This window comes from Impatiens glandulifera, chromosome 4 (genome assembly GCF_907164915.1).
Source record: "Impatiens glandulifera chromosome 4, dImpGla2.1, whole genome shotgun sequence".
NCBI lineage: Eukaryota > Viridiplantae > Streptophyta > Magnoliopsida > Ericales > Balsaminaceae > Impatiens > Impatiens glandulifera.
The window spans coordinates 40,930,641-40,946,152 of NC_061865.1; the positions used below are offsets into that span (position 1 = coordinate 40,930,641).

The window sequence follows — 15,512 nt, forward strand, 5'->3', positions numbered from 1 at the left end:
AATTTATCATGAGTTAGAAAGAAAAAGTCATGTTTGGGACAAATATGTCTCGAACATAAACATTGCTATGTTCGGAACATAATACTCCCGAACATAGTTTTTCTCTCTAACTTTTTAGATGATAAAATTATTTTTTTCTACGGTGACTTATAATATAATAGATACAATCTAGCTCATAACCTTTAATTAGGTATTTACTTTTCTTCATAAATGCTAACATATACTTTTAAAATATATTAGACAACAATAAAGAAACACCATTTTTCAAAAGTTCTTAGCTAGAATCACAAGATAGCTTGCAATGAATAATGAGTTTTCACTAAAACAATCAAAAAATTCAAATTCAAAACATCCAGCACTTGACATGCTTCCTAACAAGGCTTATACACGCCACCGATTTCATAGAAACTTATACATGCCACCGATTTCATAGAAACTTATACATGCCATCAAAACAACAAACAAAGGGCATGGTTACCTTCCGCAAATCAATTTTGAAGAAGGTTACAATTTTGTCAACCCAATGCATTTTATTATGATACAACATTCAAATAAGCAATAGTTAATATCTAATACCGCTTAAAATGTTTGAAATCAATCATCTTTAAATCACCCATAACGATAACTAAACACCAATAGATAAGCGGTTTGGTTAAACAACTCACAACCAGAATATTTCGAGAACAATCAACAAGAAGATCAATATATAAAAAATTTATGACGATCCAGCATGCTGGAGAATCTTCTTCTCTAGTGAACCTTTATCTGCCCCCACAACTTTATCAATTTCCTTTCCGTTTTTAACAAAATAAAAGGCTGGTACACTGCTGATGTTCCACTTTGATGCTGCATCTCTAGCTTCGTCAATGTCTATCTTTAAGAAAACAACTTTTGGGTTTTTCCCAGCCAAGGTTGTAAAAACGGGAGAAATGAAGCGACAAGGTCCGCACCATGTCGCTGTGAAGTAGAGGACTGCCAATCGGGATGCCCTTGAAGCAGCACTCAACTTTGGCTCCAGTTCACTTAAAGAGTGAATGGGGATTACTTGCCCTGTAAATTGAGAAATAAAATTTTAATCTGGATCCAGATAAGTTTTAAAATTTTCATCATTTTTGGGATACTTTTATACAAGTTTATTTTTACTTTTAATGATTTAAAGATGTACAGTTTTATGTATTATATACCCATGATAAAATTTAGAAAAATCTGCTCTACCCATATTTTTTGTAAAAGATAATAGACAAACCAAAAAAATACGAAGATTATTATTGCCCTAAGTATCTACGTCTCCACAACTTCGACAGTAGAAGATTTTTAAACGTTTTCATTTTGTTTCTCCTTTGTTAGCATGTCCTGTAGCATAATATAAATTATATATGGAACCTATTTCTGAATTTGGACCAGGCAGAAACAACTACGATAATCGCATCCATAAATGTTTCTGTATCACTAATTCATATTTTAAACAGTAGAAAGAGTACAAACATGTAAGTCATACCATCACTAAATGCAGACAAGGTTGCTGGATCCTGCACAATTCAATATCAAACCAAAGTTAGAAGAAGAATGGAAGACAATGAAAAGTCAGGTAGTAGAATCTGTCAAAGATTATTTGATATCAAATTAGGATGATGTATTTTATTTGACAATTTCCTTAAATATGGGATGTAAAATGTATAAAAGAATTATGTATTCCAGTTTTATTCTTTCAGAAATTATAAAAATCAATTCACACACAATTTCATTGAATCTCACATGCAATCAGAGCTATTACACTTTCAAAAGGAGCAAATATTTTCAACTAAAGTGTTGCCACTGTGCAGATTCACGTTGGGAAACCAAATCGACTAATTTTTCTGTTTGGTTCTCAAAGTCTGCTATATTTAAAGGTTTGTCAACCTCTTCAAATCTTTCTCCAGGTGAAATCCAACGTTTCTTCTCTGTTATCACCGGTCACTTCCTCTTACCTTTCTCGAGCAATCCAGAAACCCTTAGCGTTTCTGGTGTGTTTCATCATATGATAATTAATGCCTAAGAACCCTTGGTGAATCCGGAGTGTTTGATCATATCACCCATAATGCTCATCTTCTACAAAATTAAAACTAAGACTTTAAAGGACAACTACAAAGATACCACATCTTTTAGTTCCCATGTCTACATGTGTCAACTGTCAACAAACATTTTTCATTTCACTTGTAACTATAAATCATATTCAACAATCTCGACCTTGATTCATAAGAGTTCTCCATAGACTTCCTTTAGCTTCTACACCCACTTCACTCAATCAACAATGTCCCAGCAGCCCCCGGTGCTAATAATCTCATGCAATGTTGCAACTTGACAAGGGAGACAACCTTAGTCAACATGTATGCAAGATTGTAATTGGTTGACACCTTCTTGATCTCAACCTCTCCTTACTCTACCAAGTCTTTAATGAAGTGTAATCGCAAATCAAAGTACTTGGTCCTCTCATGGTGCAATGGGTTCCTTGTCAAGTGTAATGCTCTTTGATTGTCACCAAATACCTCCACCTTCATGTCCTTCTTCAAGAGCTCACCAAGACATCCTTTCAACTATCTTGCTTCTTTAATGCCTTTGTCAAGGCTACATACTAAGCTTATGTGGTGGACAAAGCTACAATCGGTTGCAAGGACTTCCAGTTTATGAAACTCCCACCTAACATGAAGATGTGCCCGATGTTTGATTTTCATAAGATGTCCTGCAAATATCATAATCAATATGACCTTGGATTTGATTAGTGTCACTTTCCTTCTTACCATAGAGCACACCCACCTTGGTTGTTCTCTTGATGTACCTAAGAATCTACTTGATAGCCTCCCAATGCACACTCTGTCGGGTTTTGCATAAACCTACTCGCATGGCCCAAATCTAACCTTGTATTATGGTGTGACAATGTTACTATTTCTTTTGGTTAGATATTGTGAGCAAAGTAACTTGTAAGGCCTCGCTGAAACTTAAGGAGTGTGGTCTATTTGAAAAAAAAATTCCTAACTTTGTTTTGAGAAGATGTCGAAGACTAAATATATGATGTAGAAAGATTTTTTTGGAGTAACTGTACGCTCGAAGAAGACAAGATGCATCTTGCGATAACTCACATGAGGCAAAAGACACTACAATGGTTTAAGTAACATGTGGTCATGAAAACTCTCAACAAATGATTGATGTGGAGAGAGCTGAAACGATTATTGCGACGTGAGTTGGATTATGCACAATGGATGATCCACGACATAAACAAAAGAAGTTGCAAACAAAATCCTGGGAGTCGACCGCTTACAAGGTCGACAAATAACCGATTTGTTAAAATCATGGAGGGTCACTGATGAAAGTAAATGGCAGAAACAGAATGTCGAGAATGAAATAGCAAGGCAAAAATGGAAAACAATCGTCAAAATTGATAATGAAATCTGATGAGTTATTGGAAGATGGCGAGCAACCTAACATTGTAGAAGATATGACATAATCAATTCCCTATGTACACATTCGACTCCAAAAAAGATGAAAACCCTTTTGATGACGACGGTTCTAAAGCGGAAGATGAGCCTCTTCTCAACGACTTTTGTTAGGAAGAAGTGGAAGACTCCACATACTAATGATACAAAACACGACAAACTCAATTTTGATAAAGAAATTTACGATAATTCAAGTTCTTTGCAAGTCTCCCTAATGTACAATGACCGAGAGAATACGAAGACAATCTATGTTGAAAATGATGATCATTATCGGGTTAACTTGAAAGAAACTGAATTTAAGAAATATTAGAAGATATTTTGGACCTTGGCATTTGATCCCATTTCTCAAACATACTTAGCGCTAAGTCCAAAATGCATTCAAATTTTGTGGTTCAAAAATGTAGAATTATCTCTCAAATATGAAAAGTCAGTAACAAATCAATCAATTAAACTAATTGATTTGTCAATTGACCGAAAATGAAATGTTATCAATAGCAAATCAATTAGACTAATTGATTAATAATTGATTGAAAATTTGCTGTCAAATCAATTATATTATTTTATTGTTTAAATCATTTCCTTTTCTGCAAATGTAATTTTCACTATTTAAGCACTATACTTCTTATGTAAGAATCACAAACAATAAACTAGCAATAAATTTCTCTCTTTTCTTTAAATTTCTACCTGGTATCAGAGCAGATTTTTCTTCCTTGAAGGAAACTGTTCACAATTTTTCGCTGCCTCCTCCAATGGTGGAAATAGCCATTGGAGGAGAACTCAAATGTATCTACAATTAATATTTCTCTAAAATTATTTATCACAAATCCCAGTGCGTTTTTTTTCATAGTTCAGTCGAATCTGTATCGATCATCGTCGTCTTCGTGTCTCGACAAATTTATCTTCTCTTTTTTTTTGGCAAGCATCATCTTCATGTCTCGACAGATTTCTTTCAACATTTCATCTGTCCAAAAATTATTATTTTTCACTTCAAGAGCTGAGCCAAAAACCAAGAGTCACTCCTCTAACTAAGTGAATCATTAATTTGAATCAGTTAAATTGAAAGAATGTCATCAACATTTCCATCTCCTCAACAACATCCTCTCCACTCTCATAGCTGCCAAAGGCATTTCCTATTAGGTGGCTAACATTCTAATCAAAGCTTTTCCAAGTCGATTTGAGGAAGTATGTGGCAAGTTGGGAAATCTCAACATCTATTACCCAACTTGAGGGGGAGTGTAGAATTATCTCTCAAATATGAAAAGTTAGTAGCAAATAATCAATTAAACTAATTAATTTGTCAATTGATCGAGAATGGAATGTTATCAGTAGCAAATCAATTAGACTAACTGATTTACTAATTGATTGAAGATTTGCTGTCAAATCAATTATATTATTTTATTGTTTAAATCATTTCTTTTTCTGCAAATGTAATTTTCACTATTTAAGCACTAGAATTTTTATGTAAGAATCACAAACAATAAACAAACAATAAAATATTATTTTTCTCTCTCAAAATTCTACAGAGAAATCACAAGAGATCTTAATATTTGAAAGTGCCTTTTGATAATCTAGAGAGAGAGATGAGAGAGAGAGGGAAAAAAGACCACCATTCAATCCCTCAACCACGCTCGCCACCCTTTAACCGCAGTCCATACAGGTACGTTCTCACAAATTTGTCGACCGGACTATGGAGACATCCCTGGCTCTAAATGATTGTTCTCAAAGGCCAAACAAGTACTCTAGATATTCAACTTTGACGAATCATATGAGGAGTTGTCCATGGACAATTTGTATGACCCAAACATAAGGGTGTAGAATATGTCAAATATTATTGTACACCGAAGTAGGAAGATTTGTTTATTTGATTACTATATTGATGAGATACTATTCCCTAAAATATGGGACCTAAAGAATATAAATAGTGACATGTATTTTAATTTTATTCATTCAGAAATATACAAAATTACTTTCTAACGATTTCTTTAAATCTCACATTAGTAAAGGAGCATAAGAAAAGGAACATTTACTGATGACAATGATTATCAATATTCTGATAGAAATTGTTGATTATGGTAGAAAAGAAATGAAAAAACAAGAGAGAAGGGGATGCGAAAGACTGCTTCCTTGATAATTAGATAATATTATATATACTAATAGTTAGTATAATACTATAAAACACCAATTCTAATCTAGCTTGACTAACTCCATATCTAATCTACAAATTCTAATCAGGTCATAATTCTATTTAAATAAATTTATTATCTACTAAACTAAACATAATTATCCTATTCTAAATGCTTTAATATTCCCACCATGTCTTTCCATAGGATTGCCCTAAAATGCCCTTATTTATACCTAGTATCAGATTCCAATGTATGCTATAAATCTAGTACCATATTCCAATGTATGCTTGCTTCCTAGCTATTTGGATTTGGATTTGGATATAAGGTTGACATAGCTCCCATGTAGTTTTGATCCCAAGGGAGTTCAATGGTAGAGCTGAAACCACGAATAATGGAGAATGAAAACTAAGGATCAGTTGGTTCTGTAAGCAGAAAGAATGAAAATGAAGATATAATTTAACCTATAAGTTTTATACCATACTGGTATTTTTTCAATTTTCGATAAATTAAACATGTAGGCGGGACTCTAATCACTAGTTTCAGAGACGTTAACAAATTAAAGATAGGATTTAACTTGGCATATTGGAAAACCAATAAGTAGATGCCAACATAAAGATTCGTATATGTGATACTTACTGGTTTACTCTCGAAAGGTTTGTTCACCTCTTCTTTTTTGTATTTTCCCTACAGAATAAACATTTATTAGAATAGGGACAGAATATATCAACGCTTACAATTACTTCACATTACTTGAGATTCAGCACTCCTTTGTTGCCTTTCCAGCTCAGCCTTTTTCCTCTCTCTCTCCTTTCGTAAGCGTTCATACTTCCGTCCGTGCTCTTCAATTTTACGTGCGTTAGGTTCAACCTGCAAAAGAAGATAAACAGCCTTTTGGATCATTCAAAGACAATAACCAAAGAAAATCAGAAACATAAATCATTTTCTAGTAAAGACATATCAAAGTTGCCTTTTTGAGCGCAATGGCAATATCATCATCATAATCTATCTTTGATGCTACACGTAAGTCACGTGCTGCCTCTTCCCATTGGCCTAGCATAGAATGTGCAATTCCTCGCATTTTGTGACCTTTTGCAGAATCGGGGTTGATCTGACAAAAATCATTTGTGTTTTACATAGTTAATGGTTCTTGTTTCTCCTTTAATCAACAAAAAAAACTCCCAACATATCTCACTTAAGTATTTAAGAATAGGAAAATAAGAAAATCCACAATCCATCCAAGAACTATTGAAGGCTTCTGACAAACCTGTAAAGCTGCCTCAGCATCACAAATTGCCGCATTTGGTTTGGAAAGTTTAACATACACACTTGCTGAAGATGGACACAAGATTCCCATGAGAAGACAATAATGCATCATATGAAAACGTAAGTGAAAAAAAAAAAACTAAAACGTGTCTCAATACACAATGGTTACCTCTGGTTGCATAAAGTATGGAAGAACGTGGATTCAACATGATAGCTTCAGTTAGATGTTCAATAGCTTCATTCAGCTTACCTAAAATTATCTAGCTTTGAGATATATATACTTGATGTTAGGCCAAATAAAACCATTTAACAACACATAAACAAGAGAATACCTTCAGAAATTGCTTCCATTGCTTTGGTTTTTGATAGGTTTGCAGCATCATAATTTTCTTCTGTAACCTCAATAGATGGATCACCCATCTGGAATACAAAACTACAAAAGTCAAATTTTACAAAATGAAGTAACAAGCAACCAACCTTAGCTTTATGATGCATAAAACTGAAAATCAATATTAATATTTTTAAATGGCCCATGTAAATTAAAAATGATAAGATTTAAACACAACGACAAAACATGACATAAGAAAATAAAAAATTGAAAAAAATAAAATAAGAAGAATAAAATATAATTACGTTACCCAATAAGTTATCGAGCTCGTAGGTTCTCGAGAAGAACAATTAACTCATCGACCGACTCTACCGGCTTTCCGAAACGAATCTCAAAAAGCGTCAAAATAATAGCATTATTGAAAATCAATATTAATGTTCTATACTAACTTTAAGTTTCGAAGTAGTTAAGTTTTTGAAAAAAAAAAAGTTTAAATAAAGCAAATGAAAATATATAAGTACTCATATTAAGATGATTTGATAAAGAATTCATGTCGAAAAAGTACTTAAGACTATTAACCTTATAGTTGTCATTTTTTTAAGCTCGTTTCTTTTGTAGATTATGCTCCTGTATTAATTTTACAAGAGTATTTTTTACATTACTTTGTTTATGAAAATTGACCTTACCGATTCTGATAAGCTACTCGTTAAAGTTGTGGTTAATTTATGAAAAAATGACTTTTTTAATAGGAAAAGGCATATGCTTAAACAGAATAATCGAAACTCCATCCACTGAATCATATTTAGCATTGGCATAAAAGTTATGAAATGAACTTAATTCAAACAAAGTACATAAATATTAGATTATGTATTTGATAAAAATGAAAATTAAGAGTTATCTCAACTAATAGGGTAGAATAATCCATTAGGGTAGCTTAGTAGAAAGAGCTTGACGAGACTATAGGTTTTAGGATTCCTACTAAAAACGTTTTAAGTTGGGTGTGCAGAGATCGTGTTAGCTTCTTCCCAAGAAGAAACTCTGATTTAAAAAAAATAATATTCCAACTAATATATGCAAAATTTTCAATTAGGGTAAATCATAATACCTAAAATTTATCAATTAATTTATTATGATATATGTTTTTGAAAAATGTCGACTTTTATAAAAAAGAGCGCAAGATTCGTTCAAACGTTACAAAAGCTAAGGAAAAAAAATATAAACAATAAATATGAAACGCAACTTTATTAGTCTTAAATATTAAAGTCATCATGCACCTACCTTCTGTGGAGGGTCACAGTCAGGCTCCACAGTTTCAGAATTATCCAGCTCAACATCAGACTCAATGATGTCATCATCCAGTTTGTTCATACTTGCAATGTTTGGTTTTTCTTCATGAAGAAAGTCTTTAGAATCTGAAAAACCGTCAACCCCTTTCCCCTGCAGTTAGACAACATGAGGGTAGCAGAGCAGAATATTTACAGTCAATAGTGGACACAGATGCAAACATTTAAAACTAACTCAATAATTTATTATACACGGATTAGCCTTTTTATACTTGCTTATTAACATCACAAGTTTAATGTGACAACACTGTACTTCAAATTAACTTCGGAGAAACAAATTCAGTTATTTAGCAGGGTTTTTAGTTACCAAACTGCCTAAAAACAAGTAAAAGACTTGTTACGGGTAGTCCTGATATCTAATTGCAGTTTCTCATTTCATCTGGAGTGAGATTGACCCAATTCGACATGATATATACTGCTACGTGTTCTTCTTGCCCATTGTTGATCTAAAACAAAATTGATATACTTAAAATCCAAAATTGAGAAAAATGAGAGACTAACTTAAAGAAATTATGGAGAATGAAACAACATTGTTTGTTTACATTAAAAAACAACATTTGTGCATCTATAAGTTGAGATCAGGGACTGAGTCCCAACAAAATACATATTTCTATAATTATATATCAAACGGAGTTATCTGGGACTTCTCGGAGATTCAAAATTGAATCCCCGTCTATCGTGAATCCATCTATCGTAGAAGATGAATGCAGGTTTCCAGTGGATACCGCATACTCCAACCTTCAGAAGGTTTATCGTAGATACCGTACACGGCGCACGTTAGCTGATTCCACCATAGTAGCAGAGGAGCTTTGGTGGTTGGCGATAGACTATGCTCAATTGAACCACAGTACAATCTCTTTCTTTAATTTCTCAAACCGGAATCAGCCGCATCTTGTTGGAATCGAGTCAGCGTGAACAATTCCAAAGCACGACTCTTAACCATTTGATTTTTCAAGATCGATCATCGGTTCAGAAGAAACCTCTATTTACTTTTTTGTTTACTCTTTCAGGTTGGCAAAGGATTATCAAAAGATGCAAAAGTCCATAAACTAGCTTTTCAATTACCAATTAAGGTTGTGGAAGGAAGGACACCCTTTAAGGCATGGCATGGTTCCAAGCCTTCTGTGAAAAATCTTAAGGTATTTGGGTGTTTGTTTTTCTTATGTACCACAGATCAAGAAAGATAAGGTAGTCAAAAGAATGAAGCTGAAATTTTTGTGGGTTAGAGCACAGTTTCAAAAGCTTATCAAAATTTTCAGCCTCAAACCAGAAAGATTCTGATAAGTTGAGATGTGCATTTCATGGAAAATGACAAATGGAATTGGTCAGAAGTAGAACCAACTCCATATCCTTAGCAGAATGAAGAAGAGTTGGTGGATGATGAATAAGTGAGGGGCAATGTGCACTTCATGGAAATGACAAGTGTAATTGGGCAAAAGTATAACCAACTCCATATCCTCTGCAGAATGAAGAATAGTTGGTGGATGATGAATCGGTGAGGGGCACAAGATTTCTCTCCGATATCTATTAGAGTTACAATGTTGCAGTCTTTGAGCCTGCAAATTATTGGGGAATCTGAAAAGAATCCAAAATGGAGAGCTGCAATGAATGAGGAGATCACTATGATCGAGAATAATCATATCGAAAGAATTTTCTTAATTCCAAGAATTTTTTCTTTTGGATTACTTGGAGGCTTGTAAAGAGGCCAATAGAGTGAAGTAGGTGTTTAGAACCAAGCTGAATGCAAATGGCTCCATTAACAAGCACAAAGCCAGGCTTGTTGTTAAAGGGTATGCTCAAATCTTTGGTGTTAATTTATCTGAGACATTTTCTCCTGTAGCTAGATTATATACCATTAGATTGTTACTTGCTTTGGCTACTCAAAAGGCATGGAAAGTGTATCAGCTAGATGTTATATCTGCATTTCTGAATGGAGTCTTTGAAGAGGAGATTTATGTTGAGCAACTTGAAGGGTTTGTTGTGAAAGGGCAATAAGATGAAGTTTACTTGCTCAAAAAATTCTTGTATGTAATAGAATTGATAAGTATTTGATGGAGTTAGGCTTCAGAAAAAGCCTAAGTGAAGCAACGCTTTATGTCAAAAGTGATGAAATCAATTTTGTTGTAATCTCTTTATATGTTAATGACATGTTAATAACAAGAAGCAATGTGTTACGACTTGAATTGTAACATAGAGTTTATGGGTTCTTGATTTCAAAAATCGAGTTCTTGATCTCTAGGACCGGGTGGAAATATATAATCAAAGTGCAGCAGAAGGTTTTGTAATGAAGAATTTGGCATGAGGGGAAAGAAGAATCAAAGATGAGAAGAGAATACTGCTGGTCTATACCAAACAGTCCAAAATAAATAATCAAAACATAAAAGATAATGGGGGTGAAGAACTTTCACATGTAGTTTCATATATTCATTATTCCATTCATGAGTCCTTGGGGAAGAGAAATCAGGCTTATATAGTTCTTGTCTTGCCCAGAATATTCAGGACTTATTGTTACAACTACTAACAGAATTCAGTTGGTTAAAAACAGAAAAATAAGAAAAAACAAAATATAAAACTAAAAACAGAAATCTAGCCCAAGCGCACACTAGGACCGATGGAGAGTACTGAAATTATATTTGGACCGCAGACTTTATCTCATGGTGCTATAAAAAGTAGAAGATAATTGCACGATCCACAAAAGAAGCAAAGTTCATTGCTGCTACTGTTGCTGTAAATCAAACTTTATGGCGGAGGACAAGAAGATTGTACAGATGTGTTTGTTGACAACCAAGCTGAAATTTCTATCTCGAACAATCCTATTTTTCATGGGAAGACCAAACATTTCAACATCAAGTTGTTCTTTTTAAGGAAGTACGAAAAGAGGGGTCTGTTAAGCTGTAGTACTGCAAAACTGAACTTCAGTTAGCAGACATTTCACCAAGACCTTACCGAGGAGCAAGTTCGAGTTTCTAAGGGAGAAACTTAGCATCTACAGCAACTCAAGCAAGGAGTGTTGAAGTTTGCTTGAAACTGTTGTTATTTCCCCTTGATTTTAGCATTTCAGTTTGTGGTGTAGTGGGTGGTTTCTAGGAGAGATTTTAGAAGATACTGTCCATGTATTTCTCTATTTTTTCTAATCATTTGATTGTATTTAAAAGATTTCAGCTTAATAAAAATTACCATGTTTTCCTTTCCATCTCTTCTTCTACTTTAAAAAGGCATTCTTACTAAAAAAAAAAATAATCAACAGGCATATATGCTTTGAAGAACACTTTAAAATATTCTTCTTTTAGTAAAAATTTATAATATTGACTTTAATAGAGAAATGGAATTAACCATTTGTTCAGAAACAAAAAGAAAGACTTAACTATTCCAATTTGGCATGGATATCTTTAAGGTATACCTAATTAAGCATAACTAACAATTCCTTTTTTAGAACTCCGGGTTCTGCGACTCTTTCGAAGTGCGGTTAATCATTTGAAAGATAATACTTTCGGAGTCGTTCTTATCTAAACACTACTTATATATTTGTATTTGAAAGATAATACTCAGCCCTACAAAAACCATCATTTACAACCCTAAAAAAATTAAGTAACCACAAACAAATTCCCTAAAACCCTGAGAGGAACTCATCAAAGAAACTGCAAGTGAAAGTTGACACAATCTGATCCACATAATATGAATCAAAATCATGTTCACCAAATACATCAATCTGCGTAAGACAGTAGATTCATCAATTGTTATACTCTACTGTTCTGTCATCACAGCAGTAAAACTTTATGCTTATTAAACAGAAAATAAATCCGACAAATAATAACAATCCTTTCAATCCGAATCTAAATTTGCTAAGTTGCGGTAGAAGTAAAAAGAATACTTGATTATCGGATAAGAAAAAAGGATCTGAAAGCACATAAGCCAACAACAACGAGAAAGAGGACATACTGAAGTTGTAGCCGGTGGAATTTGCGCCCCCAAACTGTTGTCGCAGGAGATTGAAAAACAACAAGAATAGAAAGATCAACAAAAAAACTATATACAAAATGGAGTAGATGTAATAAATTACCTCTCAAGATAGGTCTTGAAAAACGCAAGAGATGGATTCTGCAGAATCGAAGGATTGGACTTGCATTGCTCAACGAATAGCTTCAGCTCTGCAACTAATTTACTTGTGTCCATCTTTTTTACTCTCCCTTTCTCTCTCTCTCTAACTCACAGATTACTTGGGGTCCGGAACTTACTAGAAATTTAATTGCATTTAACAATTTAACTTCTCTAACAATATGAAGGGATTATTCATATTTGAGTTTTTTTAATTAAATTTGATTATTTTAAAATTAATTATTGTACTTGATTTTGAATTATTATTATATAAAATTAAAATATATTTTATTAATTTTATTAATAAATTTAAAATTAATAAATTTAGTGATATAATAAAAAATTGGAAGGAAGAACTATTATTTAATAGCAAAAATAAAGATAGGCTTATTTAATAATTTTTCTTTCTTTAATATTTTATTATTAAAAAACATATTTAATAATTTATCTTCATTTAATTTTTATTGTTAAATTATTATAAATAATTTTTTAATTATTAATATATTAATATTTTTTAAATAATATATATATTTTGGTTATATATATATATATATTTTTTAATTATTTATTTCTTGTTGGACTAAATAATTTATTTTTTTATTTATTAAAAATAAATAATAATAAAAATAATTTAAATTAGAATAAATAATAATTAATTGTACTAGAGATATTTAGTCATTCATTTAGTCTCTTATTTTTATATATATATATATATATAATCTAATTAAATAATAAAAATAGAAACAAAATATAATCATCTTTTGTAACCTTGGAAACATTTTATGTTCGGTTTTTATAAAAAAAACTCGAAGTTTGAAGAATTTTAATCTCGGTGTGGTGTGTATGTTAGGAATTTTTTTTAAAATAAAATATTATTTTAAATAATTTCTAACAATTTTTGAAATTAATTAAAAATAATTAAATTTGGTCAATTTTAAATAATTCTGGGATTTGAAATAATCAAATTACAATTTGATTTTTTAGAAATTCGTTTGTTTAAATTAATTAAACATAATTAATTTATAAAAAGATTATTTAGTTTGAAACATAGTTGTCAATTGATTTTTAAAAATCAATTAAAAAAAATGGTGTACGTATACAAACGTATTGGCTAGAGTTTCTTTTATAGTGTAGTTTGGCTATACTCAGAAAATGGCTTTCGCGTTTCATCCTCCGTACCCGTTTTAAAAACGGTTTCTACTTATAAATTTGGCTTTTAAAAATCGGTTGTATAATATTTTATTTTTACCGATTACTTTTCCGGTCATAATCATGCATAAGTTTTAACGTTATTTACAATATTGTAACAACAATATTTAAATGCTAGTATATGTTGCTGATGACGATAACTAGGAAGGAAAATATCTAAAAAATTTCAGTTTTTTTATGACATTAAAGTTTAAACCCAGGGCTCAAAAATGTCAATTTTTTTGCTGAATCTATTGAACGTGACCTATAAATACTTGGTTTCAGAGAATTTAAAAATCTAGAATTGAACCTAAACAAGAGAGGTATTGAAGCAGAAAACTTAAGCTCCGAAGTTGGTAGAATCAAAATAGGAACTGCTCAAGAATCTAGCATTGAGGAAGTCCAAAGTCAAAAAAGGCCAAACAAAAGAGAATATGTGGACACTAACGAACAGAAAGAAGGGGTTACTGGCACTGGTGAAGTTGATCTGGATGCTGCAGATCCAATCACCGATGAGTATAAATTTTAGAGAACACAATCTGTATTCATTTAGTGAGGATAGTGATGCATAAGACTTCACTGATGAGGACAAATCGTGTAGTGTAAAACAGTTTTGAAATGCAGGAACCAAACCCCTATATTCATTCATGAATATCATAACATGGAATAAAAGAGGTCTTAATGATCCTCTCAAATGCAAAGAAATTAAGAGGATTATTGAGAATTAGAAGGTTACAATCATGGGGATTCTGGAAACGAAAGTCAAAAGCAATAATGCTGACATGGTTTGCATGTTGTGCGTTGATAGCAGATGTGAACTCATTCACAAGTCGAACTCGAGAACTGGAAGAATCTGGGTTGTTTGGGATACAATGGTTGTCGAATTCAAGTCAATTTTCTCCAATAATCAAACAATACTAGTTGGGGTCAAGGAAAAAATCAATGGAATTGAGTTCTAACTTGCTATCATCTATGTAAACAATTCCAGTACTGAGAGAAGACTACTCCAGAGATGTCTTAGGAATTGGATTAATGGCGATAAACTGTGGGTTGTCCTTGGTGATTTTAATGCTACAAGAAGCGAAATTGACCGAAGCCCGGAGCCTGATATTACCCAATATGTGATTGACTTCAACGATTGCATTAGATACATAGAATGCATTGAACCAACCAACTCAGGGAACTTCTTTACATGGTCATCAACTCGAGGAGATGGACATATTTAGAAAAGTATAATTGATAGAAGTCTAGTCAATGAGAAGTGGATTTCTCAATTCTCAAGAAACCATCTACACATTTTGAATCCTGGAATTTTGGATCACAACTCTATCAAACTCTTCTGGGAGTAGGAGGAAAGGTTCAAAAGACCCTTCAAGTTCTTTAATTTCTAGATGGAGAGTGATAATTTCAAAAATATACTAGGTAAAGTGTGGGCCAAAAATGTGGAGGGATCAAACATGTTCAGGGTCTTAGAAAATCTTAGACTTCTAAAAATCCAACTGAAAAAGTTTGACAAGAAGAAATTCAGTAACATCTCCAAAAGAGTCCAAATAGCCAGAATTGAGTTAAAAGAATTCCAAAGCAAGTTACTTCGGGGAGAAAATGATGAGTAACTTAACGAGGAAGAAAAAGATTCCCTTGGAAATTTCAAAAATCTAAGCTTATTAGAAGTGAATTTTGTGAAACAAAAATCAAGGCAGAA

General features: G+C 32.5%; 1 protein-coding gene across 1 annotated transcript; it reads right to left on the reverse strand.

Moving 5' to 3' along the window:
• Positions 1 to 562: 562 nt before the first annotated feature.
• Positions 563 to 12,761, reverse strand: LOC124935868 (TPR repeat-containing thioredoxin TDX). The gene is made up of 11 exons (XM_047476300.1): positions 12,588 to 12,761; positions 12,467 to 12,500; positions 8,463 to 8,621; positions 7,189 to 7,276; positions 7,026 to 7,106; positions 6,858 to 6,922; positions 6,561 to 6,701; positions 6,344 to 6,460; positions 6,230 to 6,277; positions 1,499 to 1,529; positions 563 to 1,050 (listed from the first exon to the last, which is right to left on the reverse strand). The coding sequence occupies exons 1-11, from the start codon at positions 12,698 to 12,700 to the stop codon at positions 716 to 718; spliced, it is 1,212 nt and encodes a 403-aa protein (XP_047332256.1). The 5' UTR covers positions 12,701 to 12,761; the 3' UTR covers positions 563 to 715.
• Between the last annotated feature and the right edge of the window lie 2,751 nt (positions 12,762 to 15,512).

Coding starts and splice junctions, on each gene's coding strand:
- LOC124935868 (XM_047476300.1), bottom strand. CDS start 12,700: ATGGACACAAGTAAATTAGTTGCAGAGCTGAAGCTATTCGTTGAGCAA. Junction 12,501..12,587: donor TTCAAGACCTATCTTGAGAG/GTAATTTATTAC, acceptor CTGCGACAACAG/TTTGGGGGCGCAAATTCCAC. Junction 6,461..6,560: donor TTGCCATTGCGCTCAAAAAG/GCAACTTTGATA, acceptor CTTCTTTTGCAG/GTTGAACCTAACGCACGTAA.